Raw genomic sequence first — 23,445 nt, 5'->3', positions numbered from 1 at the left:
TCGCACTCCTGCGCACGCGCGCAGAGACACATAAGCGGAAGTGGCGCATGGGTGCCGGTGATGAGAGCGCCTTCCGGGGAGGCGGCAGCGGCTGTGGAAAGTCCAGAAGTAGGAGAGGAAGCGGAGGAAGAGGAGGTGATGGCGACCGACTTGGGGAGGGGGCGACGTTTCGTCTGGCCGAGGCGCCGTCCGGGCTAAGGTCACCCAGGTGACGAGCCGGTTTTGGGGTGGGCGTGCCCCCGGCGCCCTTCTGGTGTTTGGGACCCAGAATCACTATCCCTTAAAGACCTTAGACATTGCGGGTGTCCCCCTCGCTGAAGGAGCTTTCTAGGAGCGGATGAGGTCGGGATGGCAGGAGCGGGTGACTTCCTCTTTAAAAAGGAGCCCACACCTCCGGGCACGGTTTCCTGGGAGGAGCACCTGTTTCTCCCAAACCCGTTACCCTCTTGGGGCTGGTGGGAACGCCTTCAGGCCACCGTGGACTCCCTGGGAGGAGGCCAGCCCCAGGGCTCTCTGGGCTGTGCACCTGTGGGCCTCTGCAGGACTGTCAGGCTCCTGCTTTTCCCTAGGACCATTTGCACTTAAGAATCACTTCCGGGTTCCATGTTTTGAGGGGACTCCACGGTTCTCTGATGCCCATTTCCCTTGCCCTGGAAGGTGACTGACTGTTCTTGCCTTGCTATTGAGTTTATGTTACTAGAAGTTCTGCAAGTTCCTCCAGTCTTTGCAACTGATTTGCTACCTCTGTCTGTTTTTCTTTCAAAGGAATGTTGAAAGCAGAAGGGGGAATCATTTGGTGCACCCACAGAATTTTTTTAAGATATCGGGCATCTGCATTTCTTATGCAGTAGGTTTCCCTGTATCTAGAAAATCCAACGGATTTTGAAAAACAATGGTTGTGACAGTTTGAAACTTGGAAGAGGATGCAATTACCATTTGAATATAATTTAGGTAGTATTATTTGTACTTAATTAACACATAAAATCCTAATTTTAGCATTTTCCCTTGGGGGGAAAAAGTAACAAATTGGCACCGTTTCTCGAACTTTGTATAATGAAGTGTGTAAAAAGAAATGAGACAGAATCTTATTTTGTTTTTTTGGTACTCCATAGGCCGTGGTTGATATACAGTGCAGTTAATCAAGGGAAAATTACACTTTTATTTCTAACATTAAGTGTGGCAAAATACGGAGTCATGTTTCTCAGGTTACTTGCATAGTAATGACAGATTTTTCCTTACGTGCTACCCCACCCCACCCCCCTTTTTTTTTGTAGTGGGAGTCTTTCAGATTAGAAAAGAGAGATTAAGAAATAACTAATTTTTATTTCCTTAGGTCATTATAAGTCATCACTATCACTTTATAATTTTGAAATATCCAATATGTACTAGAGATGCTACCTTTTAATTCCATTTTAGCTGTTATTTGTACCTTCAAGGAACTAAAGGTAGGTATCTATTTTGAGTTTAGAAAGAGAACTCAGGCAGTGATTCACACTTGTGGTTTTCTTTTCTATTTTAGTTTCATGGGTTATTGTGAAGTTCTAAGGCAAAGCCAAATATTGTTTGTTTAATTTGAAAACTATTTTTAATTCCTGTTTCACAAAGACAGGCTCAATTTCTTTAGATGTTAGTTTATATCAGTCCTTAATGTTTTAAATGGAAGGGAAATGGCAAACCTTGGGCATCATTACATGTATATAAATCATGCTGAAAGAGGCCTTCATCGGTCATGCATTCTGATCAGCGGTGTGCAGATTAATAACACAAAACTACATTCTAAAGGCAAAGCATTTAAAGGGTAGGTTTGGTGGTACTGATGCATCAAGCAAGAAAGGGAAAGAAACTTATTTTCATGTTCATTTCAGGTGCTTTGTGGAAAATTCAGGAGAGATGTTGGTATTTTTGTTCATGCTTAGAAAGGATAGTGCTGGAGGAATTTAACTGCATATGTGGCCGAGATCTGCAGTTCTGAGGTTGTAAAGAAATATATTGGGAGAGCTAAAATGATGGAATGGAGCAGAATACTGTTGATTCAATGATGGTTACTAAAGTGCAAGAGAGTCCTTCATTTAATATCTGATATTTTTGTTATATGCTTGAACAGCCTGTGAAAGCAATGTCATCTCTTAAGGAACTTATATTTTTGGAGGAAAAGCACACACAAAAGTCATGCCATTATGATTTAGACATTTGTAAATTATGTTTACCTATTACATGTACATAAACCATGCTGTAAAGATCTAGAACAGCAATTAGTTTTTAATGTACAAGGTCTTAATCAAAGTTGCAGCATGGCCAAATTTCGTGTTCATCAGTGTGAAAGATGAGGAGATTATACACAATCTAATCTGGAGAAAATGGCTATTTGATGGTAACGTCAAATATTTTAGATATACTTGTGGATGTAGAGTCAATAGGAATCTTTGCAGGGTGTAAATGTGAGGAATAGGAAAGAATCTTAAGGTAACTCCTGGACTTTGAGTTTATGTTTCATGCTAAGTAACATTACATGATATTGGGAATATAGGAAGAAGAAAAGATTTGTTTTCAGGGGAAAATAAGTTCATATTAGGTCATGTTTCATATATGGTGACAGTAGAATTTCACTGAGATATCAAAGAAGCATTTGGAGAGAGGTCTGGGTAAGAAATACAGATCCATATTTCCAGTTGCACTTCAAAGAGTGAATCAGCTTCAGCACAAGAGACCACACCAATGGTATTTCTAAGTAGTTGAATAATTATCACTGTTTTAGTCGGCCTTTTTGCTGCTGTGACTAAAAGAACCCAACCAGAACAATTGTAGAGGAGAAAAGGTTTGTTTAGGGATCCTGGTTTCAGAGCTCTTCATCCATAGTATTCTGGCTGGCTCCATTCCTGGAGCTCAAGGTGAGGAGAACATCATGGTGGAAGTGTATGGCAGAGGGAAACAGTTGACATCAGGAAGCTGAGAGAGATTCCACTCTCCAGAACAAAATATATACCCCATAGCTTTGCCCCCAAGAAACCACTTGGTCCAGCCACACCCCACCTGCCTCCAGTTAATGTTCAGTTAATTCCATCATGGATTAATCATCTGATTAGATTAAGATGATTCGATCATTTCTCCTCCAAACTTCACATTGTCTCGTGAACTATTGGGGGATACCACATCTAAACCACAACAATCACTAACATACATGTACTGTCATACCATGTACTGAAGACTTTTACATTTATTTCATATGGTCATGGCAAAAATCCTATGGTAACCATATTTTTAACACTTTTCCCGCCCTATTCCCTTCTTAGAGGTACAGAACTTAAAGCTCAGAAAGGTTAAATAATTTGCCCAAGACTCCCTAGCTAATACATAGCAAAACCCAATCTTGAATTCAGATCTGTCTAAATTAAAGCACAATGCTATACTGCTTTCTGAGAAGTATTAGTTAGAATTTTATTCATGTGCTTGGCATTTTGCTGAATTACATACATCACAGAAGAAGGTGACTTTGAGAGAAGTTTACCTTCTGGAGAAGTAGTTTGATATGAACAAAAGCAGGAATGAGATTTTATATAAGCTTTATTCTATACATGTGTTTCTCCAAATTCTGTAAGATTTTTGCTTACAGAATAAAGCTTGCCAACACCATAGCCCATTTCAAACAGAGGGTGACGATTACAAACTGAAGTTTGAGAGTATCGAGAGGAAGGACCAGTTTATTTGCTTTATCCAATTATTGGATGCAGAGACTACAAGAGTATAAATCTTCTCTTTCATCTGCCTCTTCCCAACTGGGGGAGTTAGGGAGGGTGTCACAAAGGAGACATTAAAGCTGAACTTCAAAACCTGACCCAGAGAAAGGAGACCAGGTAAAAGGACATCATGACCAGAGGGCAAGATTATTTGAAAGTCCATGATGTTTTTCAAGAATGAAATATTGGTTTAGGCTTTATTGAAAGAAGTGAGAGAAAGGGAGCTTAGAAGCCTATGTTCTGCCAGATATTTTTAACTGGTGCTCTTTGCCCATGCTTATACATAGCAAATAGTTGTTAAAATTTTTTGTTCTTTATTCAAGCATAGGTTTGATGAAATGTTTAATGAAGATAACTTATTTGTATTATGTTTTTATTAGTACATTATAATTATACATAACAATGGGGTTCACTGTGATATATTTATATTTGCACATTAAAAAATCTTGCTGCATTTCATTTCCCAGTACTTCCCACTTCCCTTCCTTCCCCAATCCCTTTCTTTATTCTACTGGTCTTTCTTTTATGTGTTTACTTTTTTACTTTTTTACTTGGTGCATTATAATTACATATAAAAGCAGGATTCATTAGAGAAAATAATTTAAAGCAGTTTATAAAGACAATCACATCTCAAGGTTATCCTACAAGACAGTGTAAAAAGTCTTAATTGAGAGAGAGCAATGATTGAAACATAACTGAGAAAAAGAACAAAGTAAAGGAAGAAAAAAATAAAGAAAAAGAAACAAAGCAAAACTTTGTAAAACTGCACATTCTCTGTTTAAAAACATAGCACAGACGGTATAAAATAAAGTGTTTTGGTGACTGAAGTGTTCTTAGCTACAAGTTATATTCAGAGCCTCAGCCCTCATTTGAATTAGGGCCTAGTTCATCTTTGTGAATCAGTAAACTGGGAATGATCATAGAGGCAACACTAATTCTTACTATTTTAAACCAACAGTTTCTATTAAAAGATTTCCAAGTGAAGCTCACTGTCAAAATTATACTTATCTCTTCAGCCCTTGGTGTATAATTATTTTCATTCTCACTGGAATCATAATAGTCTTTTCTAGAAAAAAAGGTATTTCCTCATAAATGTGCTCTAATCTTTAATTGTCATTAAATCTTGAGTCTCTTCAACCTTTACATGGAATTTAAATTTCAGTTTATTGAAATCCAAAGAGAAATTGACAGTCTTCCATGATGCCTCATACTTTTTTCCCCCAAAGACTGACAAAAGATGACATATTTTCCAGCCTTTTACACCCCGGAGACTTTTAAAATTAAAATGATCTCCAAAAGAAAAAAATATATATTTTATTTTAGCCTAAGAAATGTTATTACTAAAACATATTATTCATTCTACAGTCTCTGGTAAATTAGCTTTTTAAGCAACTTACAGTTGGGCGACTTTTAAAATGTTACTGGCAAATAGATTTTACAGTTGTTCTAGTATTTAAAGGAACACCACTTATTCTTTACTGTTCTCCAAGTAAAGATTAACTTTAATGTTGAGAATGTTATGCTTACACTATTGTAGATTCTGAAAGTTATCTACTTACTAGATATGAAACCGTAATCTCCTGCTTAATTCTTTAACAAAACAGATTAGCTTTTGGTTTGTTGCTATGGAATGAGTGTGGTCTATATCCAATTTAGTGATGCAGTTGCTCTCTCAAGTTTATACTTGATAAATTGGCAGTTAGGTGTGGTGTTTTTGGTTAAGAGGCTGTAATTGAGAAGTTAAGATAGTACACCCACAGAATTAGCCTCATCTACACAGTTTTATAGTTTACATTAGTATTTGGAGCAATACTTTATGATATAAATGTTTTACTTTAATTGCATATTTCCTTCTCTAGGACTTGGCACAGCAAACAGAAGAATTAAACGAAATACAGCAAACCAACAGAGATAACTCTGGAAGCCCTGAATGCAGCAAAATAAGAACAATGGACCTCAAGTTTAACAACTCCAGAAAATACATCTCTATCACTGTGCCATCCAAAACCCAAACAATGTCACCACACATTAAGTCAATTGATGACATTATAGTACTTGGCATAAATCTCAGCAAATTTAACAAACTTACTCAGTTTTTCATATGTGTTGCTGGAGTTTTTGTTTTTTACCTAATTTATGGATATTTGCAGGTAAATAGTTATTTGTTTGTAATATGTTAATCATTTATAGCAGTTAATTTCAGTATTAGCACTTACTAAAAATTTTGTCTGTGATATTTTTACTAAGAGTTTACCAGTTGATTTATAAATTTGAATTTTTCATAGAGTAATACAAACGGACTTCTTGAAAGGGTTAGTGAAAACAGAGTTTCAGAGTAAATTATTTTAAGTGGGGAGGGAAGATGATAATCTTTAAAAATGTAAATTATGAAAATATGTTTTTAAGTATTCAACAAAATGTAGATATTTGCAGCCGTGTGTTAGTTTTTAAAAAGAAGAAAATTTCAAATATATGTGATACCTGGGAACATAATTTTCCAATAAAATTATAGCACAATTCTCAATTCTTTGAGCTCAACGATAAAAGTCCTTTTTACAAAAATAGATCACGATATTTTAATTCATCTATAATAGACAAGTCCTTTTAATCTTTTAATAGTCAAATACTTCTCATTTTAACTTGTATTTTCTCTAATTCCACTTTGCCAGAATCTTATCTGTGATTTTTGTTTATACAGAACACTTCTAACTAACATTGCAATAGTTTGTTTTGTATTTGCATTGTATTTTAGGATAGTTCTATACATTTGGCCTGCAGCAAATCTCTAACTTTCAAAAACATGGGCTGGATGAGTGAGGTTCCTAGCTAGTAAAAATGTTATAGTGGGAATCAGTGTTATTAATGGCCATTTAATTAATGAATGTTTTTATCCTTTAGTGATTTAGATTTTTAATACAACTCCATAAAGTGAGAGAAGCTTTGTAATTCAAGAAAAGGAATGAGGTTTTCTGAAAACAGTATTTCTGGCATACATTAATACTAATAAATAAAGAGTGATTTCAAAAATATTACTTTTTCATTGTTTTATATAGATGAATTATAAAGATAAATGTAAATAAAGAAGGTAGAATTTTGACTTATTTAGCTAGCTAAGAGACTGCCATGAAGAATATTAATGTAAACCAAAACATGAACTAAAAATATTAATATTTACAATTGATTTCCTATTAGAAGATGATATAACTTAAGACATCATTATGAATAAGAGTTAAAAATAGAGATTGGAATTTCTCGTTGAAATTTTTTTATCCTTCAGTCTTCCACTGTTAACAAATAGCTTGGCACCAAAGGTACCTATAGCAAAGGAAAATGAATTAGAAGTTCACCTTACAATTTCATTAGATGCATTTTTCATATTTGATTAATGATTAAATGTTTTCGTTAATAACCAGTGGGTGCAGAGTTTTAAATTGGAAAAACCACTGCAAATTCCATTTGTAGTTTTACCTCTTTTACTTTGTGAAATTGACATTGTTCTTAGCTCTTGTGTATAATCAGGCATTGAAATAGTTCAAGGAAAATGGTTGAGGTTTGCTAATGTGACATATACATACATGCACACCTGCACATAAAGTAGGCAGTTTGATTTATTCATTTAAAATTAAGCCAGATAATTTCAGTAAAGTAACTCTTAATGACTTGTTAAAATGACTTTCTAATAAATGATGTAAATGTGATTTTATGATATAATACTGTGTTTAGGGAAAAGTTGTACATAATCTAGGGCACAAAAGTTTTGAAAAATTATATTATTGATTTGAACTATGTTTCTGTAGAATAGCCCTAAGATGATAGACTTCTAGTGAAATCTGTTCTTTATACGTTCTTGAGTCAGTCACCTCTTTCATTGTTTTGGGCAACTTTTAATTGTGGTGTGTATTTGCTTAAATAAAGAAGCACATCATGTTGCTTTGTATTTTCTGCTGATTTTCATACTTGGGTATGTAGGTTCAATTCTTGGCGAGAACTAATTTCTGACTTCTCTGAGGTACTATGGGGTAGGGGACTATGGCTTGATTTCTTTTAAAATGTTGTTTTTATGAGAATTTAACAAGAGTAAGTTGGTCTATCCACTTGAACTTAACAGTATCCATATGTCTTTTGACAGGAATTAATATTTTCAGTGGAGGGTTTTAAGTCCTATGGCTGGTACCTTACTTTAGTGCAATTTGCATTTTACTCCATATTTGGCCTAATAGAACTTCAGCTTATTCAGGATAAAAGGAGAAGGTATGTAGCTTGGTTTTTTGTTAGTTAAGTTCACTAGTATTAGTTGAATCTTCTTTTAGAAAAAAATTAGTTTGTTAAATATGCATGAAATGTATATTTCCTATTAATGTTATAATCAGCTTAATATAATTTTCTTTATACACTGATGCTCAACTTATGGTAAAATATATCTTTTTGAACAGAAATATGTATATTTTTATAAAGTTCACTAAAATAAGTATAATTACAGGAAGGTTTAGGGTGCAGCTGACATGGAAGTAATGAAGTGAAATATCTGTTTTTGTAGAGATTTTTTAAATGTGAAATTAATGTTTTGTGGGATATATCCAACTAAAATGGCCATGGAACATCCAGTAGCTAAGATTTTCACTCTTAAACATTAGAAAAACATACTTCATTACTTTTTGTTAAAATCTAAGTGGCTGGTTTGATAATATTTTTCAAATTAACAAATATCTAGAATTGAAAAATTTATGGCATATTTAACAACATGCATGGAAACAGTCTCTGATGATGAATAGAAGGTGGTTAGGAATTTGTGAAATTTTGATAAATGCAAGAAGAGTGGTCATTCCTTTATTATCACACCCTAATATTGATTTCACATATCTGTTGTGCAGTTCAAATACAATAAAGACTATAATATGGGCATTCTGTTTTCTTTCATGTAAATGTTTAATCCTTCAGTAAAGTGAAAATTTTTTTTAATTGAAAAAGTTTTCATAGCTTTGTTTTTTTTTTAAAAAAAATGATTTTGTGTGATGGTAACTGTACAATTTTAAGTATTTAATTCTGTGACATAAGATTCTTCCTGGAAGAATCTGTGACACGAGTTTCTTCACATATCCAGTTTTCCTGCCAAACTCTTTACTGCCAATAAACTGTTATAGTAAAATAAAAATATGTGAGTCTGAGAATATCATCTTCCTTATTTTCATGCTCTGAAATCATAACATATAGCCATAAATGATAGAATAAAAAGCAATGAAATATATCTATCAAGACTAATATGTAAGGAAACCTGAAGATTTGTTACCGATTGCAAACTCTTGGGCTTCCAGTTGCTTCTAAGGTAAAAAAGACAATAATGCCATATTTGTTAAGTGAAAAGTTACACAAAGATGATGTATCTCCTGTCAGATATCAGAAGGAAACATCTCCCGTTAGCTACCTAGATGAGATGGTAGTGGGCCATGTTTATCTCAACCTTTAAGCCATATGACCATAATGTGTTTTTAAAAGATAATTTGATTTAAACATAAGTGAAATAATCTGGGAGAAGAATTTACAGACTTAAATGTAATTTTGAATTGAAACTTTTTCCTTCCAAGGCATTGTAAATTTTAAAAACTGTCATTAAAGAAGATACAATGAAAATATGCCCAATCATGTATGACTTAATATACTTAATATTATAGTAGTATGTTTTTTAAACCTTTAATTAGCTAAACTGCTGCTTAGGGTTATATTCCCCCCCCCTATATTTATGTAAATAGCTGTGTATAGGAAAGAGAACAGGATTTGAAGTTAGAAAACATGGGTTTGAGTCATTTTGGTGCTGCTGCTTATTAGCTCTGGCAAAACCTCAGGGAAGTCACTGAAATTCTCAATTTTATTGGGAATCAAATGTGATAATGTGTGCTAACACTAATCATAAACTGTAGCACCCTATATATGCTACTTATTATTTTTCACCAAAGATTAATTCCATTTTAATTACTTTGATTTTTTTTTAACAAAGGAGATCTGTCAAATCAGATTTGAGAGGTTTTTGTTGTTGTTTTTGTTATAGTTTTGACACTACTTCTAAAGTAATTGAGGTATTAAATAAAATACAATGAGAATTCTAGAGGCAAAAAGCCAACTTTTTGGTAAAAAGCCAACTTCCTTATTTTATGTATGAGAAAACAAAGACCTACAGACTTGCTGAGATTTTCAGGTCTCCTGGGTTTCAGGCTCTTTTTCTTTCTACCTGTGCTATACTGCTTTTCTAATCTTGTAAATTTTTTGACTTGAACTTCAATTTTCTGGCCACCACCACTGTTTTTGTGATGTGTCTGAGGAAATTTGATTTGTATCATTACCAGGGAAACTTTCACTATATATCTTCACTGATTAGGACAATGAAGTTTACGGACAGTGTGAAAATGTTTTGGGGTACTCTATTGTATATGAGCATATCACGTTATTTCCAGTGGATTTAAATATTGATTACTGTATTAGTACTTACCTGGGAAAGGTCTCAAAATTGAAATGTTTAGATGTGATAAATTGTAATTAAGTTTTCCTAGTTAATTATTTTACCTTATGTCTGACCATATAAAAGATATGAGGGATTGTTGTTGCTTTTGTTTAAACATAATCACAAATTTCAAAAGGGAAATTACACTTAAGTATGTAGCATCATCAAATTATGTGAATAGTGACTCATTGTGTTTCTAACACCAGTGTACAACATTATTATTTTAGACCATTAAATATCTAGTCAGTGTGAGCATAGGGTCACAATAATGACTTGAAATTCTAAAGATGCTAATAAGGAATCTCCTTTAGGAAATTTATATAGAGCCGAAAATTAAAAGATTTTGAGATCAGAGAGATTGTTGTGACATTTTATAGAACACAGAGAGTTGATTTATAAGATAGTATAATAAAAATCATGTCTAGAATTTTAAAGCTCATGCACTTTTTTTCCTAAGAAATTCTGCTTAGGTTTATGCTAGCAGAACGGATAGATAATTTTTTCCTAATGCTAGATGGAAACATTAGGAAACAACAGAACAACAGTTTAGAAGTTAAATTTTTGTTGAAATTATTTTAGGTGCCTTTTACATTATAGAGGCTAATATTTTTTAAAGCAATTTCTTTTTCTAAATTTAGTCAATATTGTTTTTAACTGTAGCTAGAAATACTGTTTAAAACCCTTTGATCAATGTTTATACCTTTAGTAAGAATCTCAGTAACTTTTTACATAGTTGAGAGTCCTCATTTATGATTAGTTATAATAAAAGCAAATTGTTATTTTATCAGTGTTCTTTTATATAAGTGTTTCAACTTTAAGAGTAGTGATATTTTTACTCATATTTACAGAAATATTAACCAGAAATTCAAAAAGCAAAGTAGTATGAATTGGGTCCCCAAAATGAAGGTTTTAAAAATTGTCTTTTACAGAATACCAGGAAAAACCTACATGATAATAGCTTTTCTAACAGTGGGTACTATGGGGTTATCAAACACTTCCTTGGGCTACCTGAATTATCCCACCCAAGTCATCTTCAAGTGCTGCAAATTGATTCCTGTTATGCTAGGAGGAGTTTTTATTCAAGGTATAGTAATGATATATTTTCATACTATTTGAAACCAGTAGGACATGTTATGGCATCTAGCATTAGGAAAACACTAAGCATCTATCATATTTTAGTGAGTATCTAGGTATCCTAGCAGTTATAAGGGTATCTTACAAAAGTAAGGTATTATAAAAACATAGATACTTCTCTGATATACCTCATCTGGAATCAATAATTTGGACTTGAGAGAAAAGAATTTTACTTTGAAATGTAGGCATTTCTAGCAATACTGTATTCACATATTGAAGATTTAGCTCAGAAGTACCTGGAAAGTTCCTTTTCTCAATTCTTTTATTCTACTCTTCAGAGCCCACACTCAACCATTGTACAGTGGGTAATTGTCATATTAAAATAAGGCTTAGTCTGAGTGGGTTACTAACCCTGCTAACTTACTGATGTCTTGGAGCCCCAGCTAAGTTTAAAAAACATGAAAATATGAGAAGAGGATCCACAGCAACTAGCAGTATATCAAGTTGTTCTACCTGTTAGCTGTCATGAGGAATATTCATGTTTCAAGTGTTTCTGTATCACTAAATGTCTTATATAGCAACATTTTTATTTTATTCCTTCAACGCCTTCCCAATAAGCCTTATACAATGAAAGTGTGTTTTATAGCAACTTGACATATCATCATAGGGCAGTGGTTCGTGTGGGAAAAATTTACTTCAATCCATATTAAAAAATCACACTTTGGCAATCCCTGTTGGGTCCCCTCCCACCCTTCTGGAGTTGTCTCTTTTTTTCTCATATGAATAAATTCAACTCTATGCTTAAAAAAAAATCAAATCACACTTAACCTGATGAGGCACATATAATATTACTTATAATCCTTAAAAAATTATACTACGTTTCATTTTATTAAATGTGAATATCTCGTGGTATTTATAAACAAGGAAATCTTGCCTTTTAATATAAATCCATTAAAAACACTCATTTCTACAAAAAAATTTTAATACTTTCAAATGCACATTATTCTTGTCAGTGTTCACCAATATACAGTCATGTTCTACATTAGATGTTTCGGTCAACAGTGTACCACATAGGAAGGTGGTCACATATGATAGTATTGCCCAGGGAAATCATAACTGTTGTAGTCTGTGTAAGTATACTCTATGATATTTGCACAGCAATGTAATTACCTAAAGATGGGTTTCTCAGAACATATCCTCGCCATTAAGCAAATATGACCATGTGTATTTTATTCACTATCATAACAGATGATGTAGGATTCCATTTCTAACTTAAAGACATGCTGTGCCCATTGATCATTTAATCATCAGAAGCCCTTCTGTGACTGTCTCATCCCTGGATCTAAGTGTTCTTTATATTTTTGGCATTGGATATTAAAAAACAGATCCCAGTTCTATTGGGTTAAGCACATAGGTCTAACATTAGGCTTGATGAATATTCTCATAATGAGGTGGGCTTACCTTTGTTTTGTATAGGAAAGCGTTATAATGTTGCAGATGTCTCTGCTGCCTTATGCATGAGCCTAGGCCTCATCTGGTTTACCCTTGCTGACAGCACAGTTGCACCTAACTTCAATCTGACAGGTAAGGAATTTATAATTCTAGATTTTATAGGCATTTTGGTTTAGAGTAAGAACTTCTAAAATTTCACAAGGATTTTAAATGATGGTATAACATCTGTGATTCACGTATCTAACATAAGGCCTTTAGACGTTTATAGGCTATAGTAAAAATATCACAACTCTGGAAATGTAAGTTTTTGTAGTACCTTTTATTTCAACATAATGAGGCTGCCCAGTCAAAATCTTTGATGATCAAATGTAGGTTAGATTAATTTTTTACCTGCTGAATTATAACTGTGCACATGAGTAATAGGGGAAATACAGTAGTCATTGTTTCTACTCTCATTAAAAAACAAAAAACTGAGGACTGAAGATGTAGCTCAGGTTGTGGAGCACTTAGCATACAAGAAGTCATGGGTTCAATCTCCAGCACCATCAAACAAACACCAAAAAAAAAAAAACTTTGAAACTTGTGCATTTATTGTCAACGTTTGTGCTAAAGGGGAAAGATATGCTGTACTTTAATATTAAACTATGTAATGTATATATGAGTATTATCTGAAAGTGCTTAAATTTTCTACCAAAAAGTTTTCTCTTTAGTGTGCTATGTAAAATTTTACAAATTAAAGTTAGATTTGTCAAAAGGAGAAAAATTTTTATAGGATGTGCAAAAATATGAACAAAAATAAGTGTGGGCATCCTGTTCTTATTCTAGTTTACCTTTCAGATAAATTATTTTGTGGTATTATTGGGGTTTATTATATATACAGTGCTGCACTAAAATTATTGAAATAATTTTACTAATAATACTAATTTAGTATCATCTCCTAACTTGACAGACTTTTAAAGTATCTAGGTCTTCAAAGAAGCTCAGAGAAGAGCAAAAAAGTAATAATATCACCAAGTATAAAGTGTAATTGTTTCTGAGAAAAAATAATAAACTTTCACATAATGAAAAAAATATGTATTTTCCTAAGAATCAAGACATATTACCAGTTGTCAAGTTTTCCTCAATACCCTGGCTGGCCAGGCTAAGTGAATGGATTTCAATGTAAACAGTTCTGCCTCTCAAAACACCCACAAGAGTCTGGTAGGACCTACTCCATCTGCTCTTTAAACTTGATTATAAGCACTCACTGCTCATTTAAGAGAATGCTGTGAATTACAGCTGTTCTTGTTATAGTCTATATTTTTCAAGGAATGCTTAATTTTCACAAATCAGAAACTCTAAAGATTGTGAAATCAGCAGGAATTGATTTTTTTATTATTTAGGAAAAGGCAGTGTTGAAAAAGGTACATAATTTGTAATGAGAGTTGTAGATTCAAATTCTCTTTGAATTATTAAAAAATAAACAACCATGAGTAAATTACCACACCTCTTTAAGCTTCACCCATAGAACAAGATAATGATAAGTTGCCTCACACAGAGCTAGTGGGAAGGGGTATTAAGATGAGGGAGTAATGGGTGTGAAGCCACATGCAGTGAAGGAGTGGGAGGTGGGGCTCCTGTGGCACCATAACTTCTCATTGTACCTCTGGTGCTAGCCCCTCCTAAGTTTCAGCTGCATATTTTTGAAGAGAATTAGAACCCAGCCATACTTCATGAAGAATAATTGATGAGCGTTTATCCCTTCTCTGATCTTTGTAGAGTGTATTACCTAAAGAAGATGTGATAAAGTGGCCATTAAAGAAAAAACTTTGAAAGGAATAGTATAAACATCCAGACTTGCTCAAATAAAAATTTTCTTTAAATTATTCCCCTTAGAATACAATTGAAGTGTTTTCATGTTATTGCCATTATTTGGAATATTTTGGGGATTATCTTTGAATAGCCTTTCAGGAGGTAGGAAATTTCTTTGAAGATCCTCAAAAACCCATGTCTTTCAATATTTGAAACCAGTAAAAGAGCATTCAGCATCAAGTTTGGTACATAAAAATGTATGATTAGGCAGTAAATAATAAAGCTAGAACTTCTTCCTTAATACAGTAAGTTTTTTCAAACATATAATCTACAGTGAGAGTGAAACTCTTATTTAATGTTGAAATGCAATAATAACAGCATTAGTGTGACTTTTGTTTGTTTTAATATTTTCACCTATGTGCTTATTGCATCTGATTGTGGATAAGAATATTTAGCTTTACAGAGCAGGTGTGATTGAAAACCTGCCTTTGCTTTTTAGTCTATTTAACGTCTGCTAGAACTTGATTATGGTCCATGTGTTTAAGTAAGGAGACTGTTTCTTTTACCTTCTTGAAGGTGTCATGCTTATTTCCCTGGCACTGTGTGCAGATGCTGTCATTGGAAATGTTCAAGAGAAAGCTATGAAACTGCACAATGCTTCTAATTCTGAAATGGTAAATACTCAAGTGCTTTTTCCTTCGTGTCAGATTAAAAAATGGTAATGTGCTTATTTTTATGAAATAGAATATCAAGGACTTGCCTTGCATTTTTAAACTAATTTATTATTGTTTTCCTAAAGTAATCAGTCAGGCATTATAGGAAGGTAAAAAGAAAAACTACCACTACCACTACTAACAGCTGCCTGTATATTTAATCATTTTTTTCTCATTGATTTATAGTTTTTTTATCCATTTATAGAACCCTTTGTCATGTCATTTTATTCCCTGCTTTGTATTTAGTGTTATTTTCCATGTAAAGGTTTATAATTTTTATGTGGTCCAATTTATCTTTGACTTCTGGCTGGGAATTTTCCTAACTTTAAGATTTTTAAATATTTTACCATATTGTCTGGTATTATGATTTCCTTTTTTTTGTTAAATCCTAATTCAGTCCAAGACTCTAAAAATATTTTTCTTTCATGACTACTCTTTGTTCCAGTTACATTTATCAAATAAGGCCACTTTTCAGCTTATTTTAAATGCCTTCTTTATAATGTCATATTCTAATGTACAATAGATTTCACTTGAATTTATTTCTGCATCAGTACATATAACAACAGCAGCTTTACCATACCTTTGCCATCTGTTAGGACTAGCCAGCATTGTTCCTTTTCTTTTTCAGAACATTACTACCAGTAGTAATTCTTGGGTGTCCATACTCCCCCCTAAAAAAACTAGAAATCCCATTGGTATTGTGATTGGTATGGCATTGAATTATAAATTAATTTAGGGAGAATGGCATCTGTACACTTGATTCTTTCAGTCCAAGAATAAGGTATGACTTTCTTTTATTCAAGTGTTGTTGTTTTTTTAATGTCTATTAAAACTTAACATTTCTATCATAAATATCCAACACAGTTCTTATTAAAGTTATTGTTAGGTGTTTCTTTTGCTGTTGTTATTGTAAATACTTTCTTTTCTTTCAGTGTATCTTCTAACTGGTTTTATATCTAGGGGGGGAGAGAGAGAGAGAGTGAGAGCGAGAGCAAAGCACATTAATCTTATAACCAACAACCTTCATAGACAGAATGCATCGCATTAAGGATATAGAGGAGTATTCTTTGCTGTTACTTTCTCAGCACAGACTGGTGCATCTTTAAGTACATCCTAGTAATATAGTAACTTTATTCTTGATCAGTAATTTTCTTGATCATTATCACTACTTTTTCTAAGTAAGAAAAAGATGTCCTAAGAGGGAATTATGGAACTGTAGGTGGTTAGAAAGTTAATAAAATGTAGTGGTTAAGATGTTAAACTCTGATAGCCTTAGTTCATATCCTAACTTTACTACCTCATATTTGGGAAAATACATCTCTAAGTTTTAATAACTTCATTTGCAAATTACTGAGGAACAATAGACTAAGAACCTGTTGCATCCAGGCACGATGGACACACCTGTAATCCCAATGGCTTGGGAGGCTGAGACAGAAGGATTGTGAGTTCAAAGCCAGCCTCAGCAACTTAGCAAGACTGTGTGTTTAATAAAATATAAAAAAGGCCTGGGGATGTGGTTCAGTGGTTAAGCATCCCTAGGTTCAATCCCCAGTACCAAAAAAAAAAAAAAAAAAACCACTTATAGCATATGTTGGTTGTGAGAAATCTGTGAAGGAATTCATTTGGAGCAGTACCTGAGACTATTTATGAGGACTGTAATAAACAGAGATAAAATGGTTAGTAGGGAAATTAAGCAATAGATTATGCCTTCTACTGCTTATTTTCAATATATATTAATATCTCTTGTAAACTTAATGTTTGGGGTTCTTTTCGTGTTCTATAAGTAACTTTAATGGTTTCATTTTGATTGTATATATTTTTACAATGCTAACATTAAATCTGGTTTGTATTTAGTAATTAAACAAGGCAAGGCAAAAAAAGAAATAATTATGCACATGTGTAAGAAAGGATTTGTAGTGCTGTTATTTGGTACATAAGATAACTTGTAGTGTACTTATAATCCATTAGGATCAACCATCATTTCCAGAGAGTTGGGCCAAATGGGAATGATACTGCTACAAAGGTTTTGTTTTCCAAACTTAAATAAATTAACTGAACTCTACTTAAAACCCTCAATTTTCTATTTTGATTTGATAGTGCTCTTTCCCACTTTATCTATTCTAGGTTTTATATTCATATTCAATTGGTTTTGTGTACATATTATTGGGATTGACATGCACTAGTGGATTAAGCCCTGCAGTAACATTTTGTTCAAAGGTAAATACTAATTTCATTTTTTTAAATAAAATTTTTTTCTATAATCTTAATTCTCCTAATTTAAAAAGGCTATTGTTGGTATAATTTGATAACTCCTCTAATATTGTAGATAAGAAATGAAATGATAGATATTAGAATTTATTTATCCTTGCTATACCCTATTAGTTAATTTTTAAGCAGTTCATAATGTAGAAGTTGAGAAATTTAATTTCATCATTATTTTTCCATTAAATCAAAACTAAATAATGTTTGCTTGACTGCATTGTTGAGTGGCTTATTATTGCTTAAGAAGTTAATTAAAATCTGTGGTTTTAGTTCATTTGTAATATGTCAGGTTTTGTATTTTTTTAACAGGCTTTTTTATTTGTTGCAGAATCCAATTCAGACCTATGGTTATGCATTCCTTTTTTCCCTCACTGGATACTTTGGAATTTCTTTTGTTCTGGCTTTGATTAAAATTTTTGGTGCACTTGTTGCTGTAACAGGTAGGAGGGATTTATTTGCTTAGATAATGAAGTAAGCATTTATGTTTTCTCTGATGCTGTTTCCAAAAGACAAAAAAGTTGTTCTGTTGCACCAGTTTATTATTTGACTTAATAATTTCTTAAAATTATTATTCTAAAGCAATTGATATTTCAATTTAATTTCTTGTTTTCAAATTTAAAACATTTTTTTTTTTCTTTTTTGTGGTGCTGGGGATCAAACCCATGGTCTTACCTGCTGGGCAAGCACTCTTACCATTAAGCTACACCCCAGGCCCTAAAGGCTAAATTTTAAAGAAAAATGTGTGCACTTATCCAAATAGTAACTTTTAAATGCATTAAAAGAATTTGCTGTAAAAAATATAATGGGACGAATACCTTCAAAGAAAATATTACCTTTATACACTTTTAACTTATTACTGAAATTCCAGTTTCCTTGCCTTTCAAATATGATAGGTTCAATTTAAACCAAGCTTTTAAACCTTTCACTTGTATCTTTTCTAGTACAACAAGGTCTTTCTTTCTTCACTGATAATACTTATGCACCTGCTCAGTGCCAGGACTTTGCATGGCAATCTAGAGGAAGGAAGCTTGTATTTCTTGTTTTAGAGGAATGTCTAGTCATGTGAGGGGAGTCAGTAACTGGATATGCTTGTCATTTGCCAGAACTGAAATGCAGCCCTTATCTTAACAGTGTAGGCAGTTTTGTTTTGTTTTTTTCCTGTTCTGTGAAATCCAGAGGTGGTCATAAATAATACCTACTGCACACATAGCCCTTATTATATTGAGAAACCATTCTAGATATCTTATGTCTATTAATTATTTTAATTTTTGCAACAGTCCTAAAAAAGTAGGCTCTATTATTGTTCCATTTTATGGAACATAAAATGGGCAAACTGAGGCACAGGAAAGTTGACTTGTCTGATACTCATCTAGAGACAAGGTTCCAACCAAGGCCATCTGGTTCCATGCCAGTGCTCTTGACCATATTCTGCACTGCCTCCCAAGCACATGTAGTAACTCCATGGTTATCCATAATGCAGTCTCCATCTATCTTCTGGGCCATCTTCATTCTCCCTCCAGGCAGTGGGATGGAGTAAGGGAAGATGAAAGCTACACCTATCTCTTTATGGAAATTTCTTTCAAAAATTGTATTTCTAAAAACATTACTTCTGTTCAAGTTTAACTAGCCACAGCCTAATCACATGACCACACTGACATGAAGGAGAGACTAGAATTATACGAGCTAAAAACAGGTTCTTTTACCAAAAATAGATCCTGGAAATAAAGCCCTGGCACATGTTGCCGTAAGTTTCTTCATTTGGTGTTCATTCAGTCATGCCTTCAATATTGAGTACCAGCAGACTGTGGAATGTGGGGATCCAAGCATGAGGAAGGGGAGAAACTACAGCACATGGGCTGACAGCAGCTGACTCTGCGACATGGAGGAAAGGCTGTAATGCAGATGTGTGCAGTGCCTACCTCTGCCTGAGACGAGGGAGAAAGGTTTCAGCCTTATGGCACACTTCCAGCTGTAACCCCTAGAAGGACAGGGAAAAGTTAATACAGACATGTAAAGAGGATTGTAAAAATTATTCCGTCTTATCCAGAGATCACCATTTTTAAAATCATTTTATGTCCTTTTCTGTTTTTAACAAAGAAGCCCACTGTACCTAATCACATCCTCCTTAGGAGAGAAAGCCGTTCTATTCTTCTGAACTGTCTTTAAGGGATGGTGTGGCTCCACAGTACCATAGTGTCCACTGCACACTTCCTACAGCTGTCCTTTAAGCATTTCACTGTATTAAATATTCATGCTTCCCCACAAAGCCATAAACACAGTAGCAGGAACAGGGCCTGGTTGTTTGGTTTTTGCTTTGCATTGTTCCTGGCACCTCACATAGATTCTGGCATGTAGCTGGCTATAAATATTTGTTGAATACAGATGACTTCCAAAATGTTACCATGCTAAGAGGCACTTTCTAATCAATTTTTTACTCCTACAGTGACAACAGGAAGAAAAGCAATGACCATTGTACTTTCCTTTATATTCTTTGCTAAACCATTCACATTTCAGTAAGTACTTTTTAATTGCAACAAATTTCTCTATTTTTAGATATCATTTCACATTTCTTCTTAAATATCCTTATTTTCAACTTTTTTGCAGAAAATATATTGATTTTGTTTCGCTCTAAAGGTTTTATTTTATTTTTTAATTAATTAATTTATTTTAATTAGGTATATATGACAGCAGAATGCGTTTTGATTCATTGTACACAATTGTGGCACAACTTTTTATTTCTCTGGTTGTATACGATGTAGCATCACACCATATGTGCAGTCATACATGTACTTACGGTAATTCCACCATGTTTCCTGCCCCTATACCCCCTCCCCATTTCTTTCTCCCCTTTGCCCAATCAAAGTTCCTCTATTTTTCCCATGCCCCTCTCACCAGTGTGGATCGGCATCCACTTATCAGAGAGAACATTAGGCCTTTGATTTTTTGGGATTGGCTTACTTCACTAAGCATGATATTCTCCAACTCCATCCATTTAACTGCAAATTAAAAGAGAATAATTTTATTCTCTTTTAATATTGAGTAATATTCTATTGTGTAGAACAGTTTCTTTATCATTCATCTATTGAAAAGCATCTAGTTTGGTTCCACAGTTTAGCTATTGTGAATTGAGACTGCTGTAAACATTGATATGGCTATGTTACTATAATATTGCTGATTTTAAGTCCTTTGAGTATAGACCGAGGAGTGAGATAGCTGGGTCAAGTGGTAGTTCCATTCCAAGTTTTCTAAGGAATCTCCATACTGCTTTCCATATTGGTAGCACCAGTTTGCAGTCCCACCAATAATGTATGAGTATCCCCTTTCCCCCACATCCTCTCTAACACTTATTGTCTGTATTCTTGATAACTGCCATTCTGACTGGTGTAAGATGAAATCTTATAGTAGTTTTGATTTGCATTTTTTTAACTACTAGAGATGTTGAACATTTTTTTTTTTTCGTATGTTTGTTAATTAAATGTATGTCTTCTTATAAGAAGTGTCTGGTCAGCTTCTTAGCCCATTTATTGAATGGGTTGGAATTTTTTTTTTTTTCTTTTGGTGGTGGTTTTTGCAGTAAATTAATGTGGGATTTTTTTCCTGTTATGCTCTATAAGGAATTGTTTTCATTTTGACCTCTTATTGATGTCTTTTTCTGTTTTAGAAAGGTTTATAATTTGTTATTTCACATTTGTCATTTCGTATATTTAAATTGCCAAAACAGAGCCCAGTGCAAATGTGACCCTATTTCCTATATGAATGTGTACACTGTTGACATTAAGGGATTACCTAATGCCCTGGTACAAATTAATAAATACATATTTACAGTATGTGCTTTTAAAAAACTACTTGTTTATTTATGGCCTTTTTCACAAAGGATTTAAATTAGAGAAGTACTCTGTAAGTTGTGTCCTAGTGACTTAGTTTGTGGCTTTTTGTGAAATTGCTTACTGTTTTCTTTTTTGAGTGATATTTGTTTGAAAATAGCATCATGAATACTTGATACAGAACTTTAAAGGTAACCCTAAAATAAGTTTCCATCAGTGTTTAATAGATTATTAAATTGATAATAAATTGGTTTTCCTTTCTGCATGGGCTAGGTATACATTATAGTAATTAAATTATGCTTACATGTCCCTTTTTATCCTTTTGTATTCTGTACAACTGGAATAGGTGGTTGTACTGTGGAGTTGAATTCCCAAGATGGCTTTTAGTAGATTTATATACTCAATATTTTAAGCATAGTCTTAATACTTTGGTGACAGTAGTACTATATGCTATTATCCACAAAGTTCAGATGAACCTCATTGCATATGATACTTGGTATTTTTTATATCATAAAAGATATGGAATTCAAGCTAATCAGATATAAGAATACTATGTATTTTCATGCTGTTATCACAGGCCTCTAATACCAAAAAATTTATTTCATTGAAGAAATATTGTAGACTGATTATCAAATTCTTCTGTTAACAAAAATTATTACCTTGTGAAGTTTAATATTCTTTTTTTCTTATTTCTTTCATTTAGGTATGTATGGTCTGGTTTATTAGTTGTCCTTGGCATATTTCTCAATGTTTACAGCAAAAATATGGATAAAATAAGACTACCCTCACCGTATGATCTGATAAACAAGTCAGTGATTGTAAGAAAGTCAAGGACGTTAGCACAAACTGTGTAGGTACTGATTTGTCCTGTTTAGAATTTTAAGGGAACAATCAATCAACTTTCCAAAAGGACTGTGATAAAAACAACCAAAGGATCTGAAGGCATGCTTTGCATTTCTGGATGGATTGCATATGAATAGTGTTGTGGTATCAGCTGTTCTTCAGAGCACCTGTTTGACTGACTTCTGATGCAATCAAGAACCACATCTAGCACACCTTGCAATAAAATGTCTACATGAAGGACTGACTACTCCCTAGCAGTTTCTTGAGAAGTTCACTGGAAATGGACCATGATACAAGACTTTTTGGATATCATTATGAATACCAAACACTGATATGTAATAGCACATTGTTTTGTCTTCATTCCATTTTGGTGGTATTTAAATTGATTCTCTGTTATAAGAGTAACTTATGATTTAAAGTTTGGAGAGAATAACATTCATTATAAATAAAATAATCTTATGATTTTTTTAAAGGAATATGTTAATAGAATTTTGTTATAAAGACAGAAGTGAAAGTTGTAATAAGATTTAACATGAGCTTTAAAACCTTGGTCGGTCTCTTATGAGAATATTCTTCCGAGAAAACATGCCTTAAGTTTTATGTAGGATATAGGTAAGATAGTAAAAGCAGTCATCATCCTGTGTCATGTAAGTTTGCATCACATAAATAATTTGCTACTCTTTATAAAAGAAGTACAGAATGAATGATTAATTGAAAGGAAAGAAATGTCTTAAGTTATTATAAAATAATGAAATTTTCTAGTTTATCTCGTAAAAGTAAGATGTAATTTGGAAATTCAAAGATGAAGTAGGATAAATTTAAGAACTACAAGTAGATTTAGCAAACTTGGGCAATATTTTCTCTCAGTCCATTCAGGCTACTAAAAAGATACCATAAAATACCATATACCAGATAACTTATAAACACCCAGAATTTCTCACAATTCTAGATTCTGGGCAGCCTAAGAGCAAGATACTAGCAGATTTGGTATATGATGAGGGCTGCTTCCTGATCCTTCAATGGTGCCTTCTTGCTGTGTCCTCATATGGTAGGTGCTAATCCCTTCACCAGTGCTTTCTGCCCTCATGACTAAATCACCTCCCAGAGTCCACCTCCTCATCCTATCACATTACAAGGTAGGATTTTAACACATGAATTTGGGGTGACATAAACTTTCTTATGATAGCAATGTTGTTCACTTAGTTTTTAAACTCCTAAAGATTTTGACCCTTTTATACATTAATTTTTGGAATTGCTTC

At 33.4% G+C, this 23,445-nt stretch overlaps 1 protein-coding gene across 5 annotated transcripts; it reads left to right on the top strand.

Annotated features, from left to right (window-relative positions):
• Positions 1-22,662, top strand: Slc35b3 (solute carrier family 35 member B3). 5 transcript variants are annotated; one of them, XM_046453436.2, is made up of 11 exons: positions 37-135; positions 766-951; positions 5,594-5,884; positions 7,864-7,985; positions 11,157-11,311; positions 12,778-12,885; positions 15,121-15,218; positions 17,382-17,474; positions 17,848-17,959; positions 19,963-20,032; positions 22,047-22,662. In XM_046453436.2, exons 3-11 carry the CDS (start codon positions 5,684-5,686, stop codon positions 22,195-22,197), a joined length of 1,110 nt encoding a protein of 369 aa, XP_046309392.1. In that variant the 5' UTR covers positions 37-135; positions 766-951; positions 5,594-5,683; the 3' UTR covers positions 22,198-22,662. The 5 variants fall into 5 exon arrangements, with proteins under 5 accessions (XP_046309388.1, XP_046309392.1, XP_046309390.1 ...); XM_046453435.2 differs by having other exon boundaries at positions 56-208; XM_046453432.2 differs by lacking the exon at positions 766-951 and having other exon boundaries at positions 1-135.
• Positions 22,663-23,445: the final 783 nt, after the last annotated feature.

Source organism: Marmota monax, unplaced genomic scaffold (genome assembly GCF_021218885.2).
Source record: "Marmota monax isolate L192 unplaced genomic scaffold, Marmota_monax_Labrador192_F-V1.1 WCK01_AAM20220418_F8-fsc00029, whole genome shotgun sequence".
Classification (NCBI taxonomy): Eukaryota; Metazoa; Chordata; class Mammalia; order Rodentia; family Sciuridae; genus Marmota; species Marmota monax.
The sequence above is the reverse complement of the archived record's forward strand: the minus strand, read 5'-3'. Positions and strand labels throughout refer to the sequence as shown.

What these genes read in the sequence shown, in the direction of transcription:
- Slc35b3 (XM_046453432.2), top strand. Translation starts at nt 61, where the DNA reads ATGAGAGCGCCTTCCGGGGAGGCGGCAGCGGCTGTGGAAAGTCCAGAA. An exon ending in TAATTTATGGATATTTGCAG is followed by an intron (nt 5,885 to 7,863) that starts GTAAATAGTTAT and finishes GTCTTTTGACAG; the next exon opens with GAATTAATATTTTCAGTGGA. An exon ending in GCTAAACCATTCACATTTCA is followed by an intron (nt 20,033 to 22,046) that starts GTAAGTACTTTT and finishes TCTTTCATTTAG; the next exon opens with GTATGTATGGTCTGGTTTAT.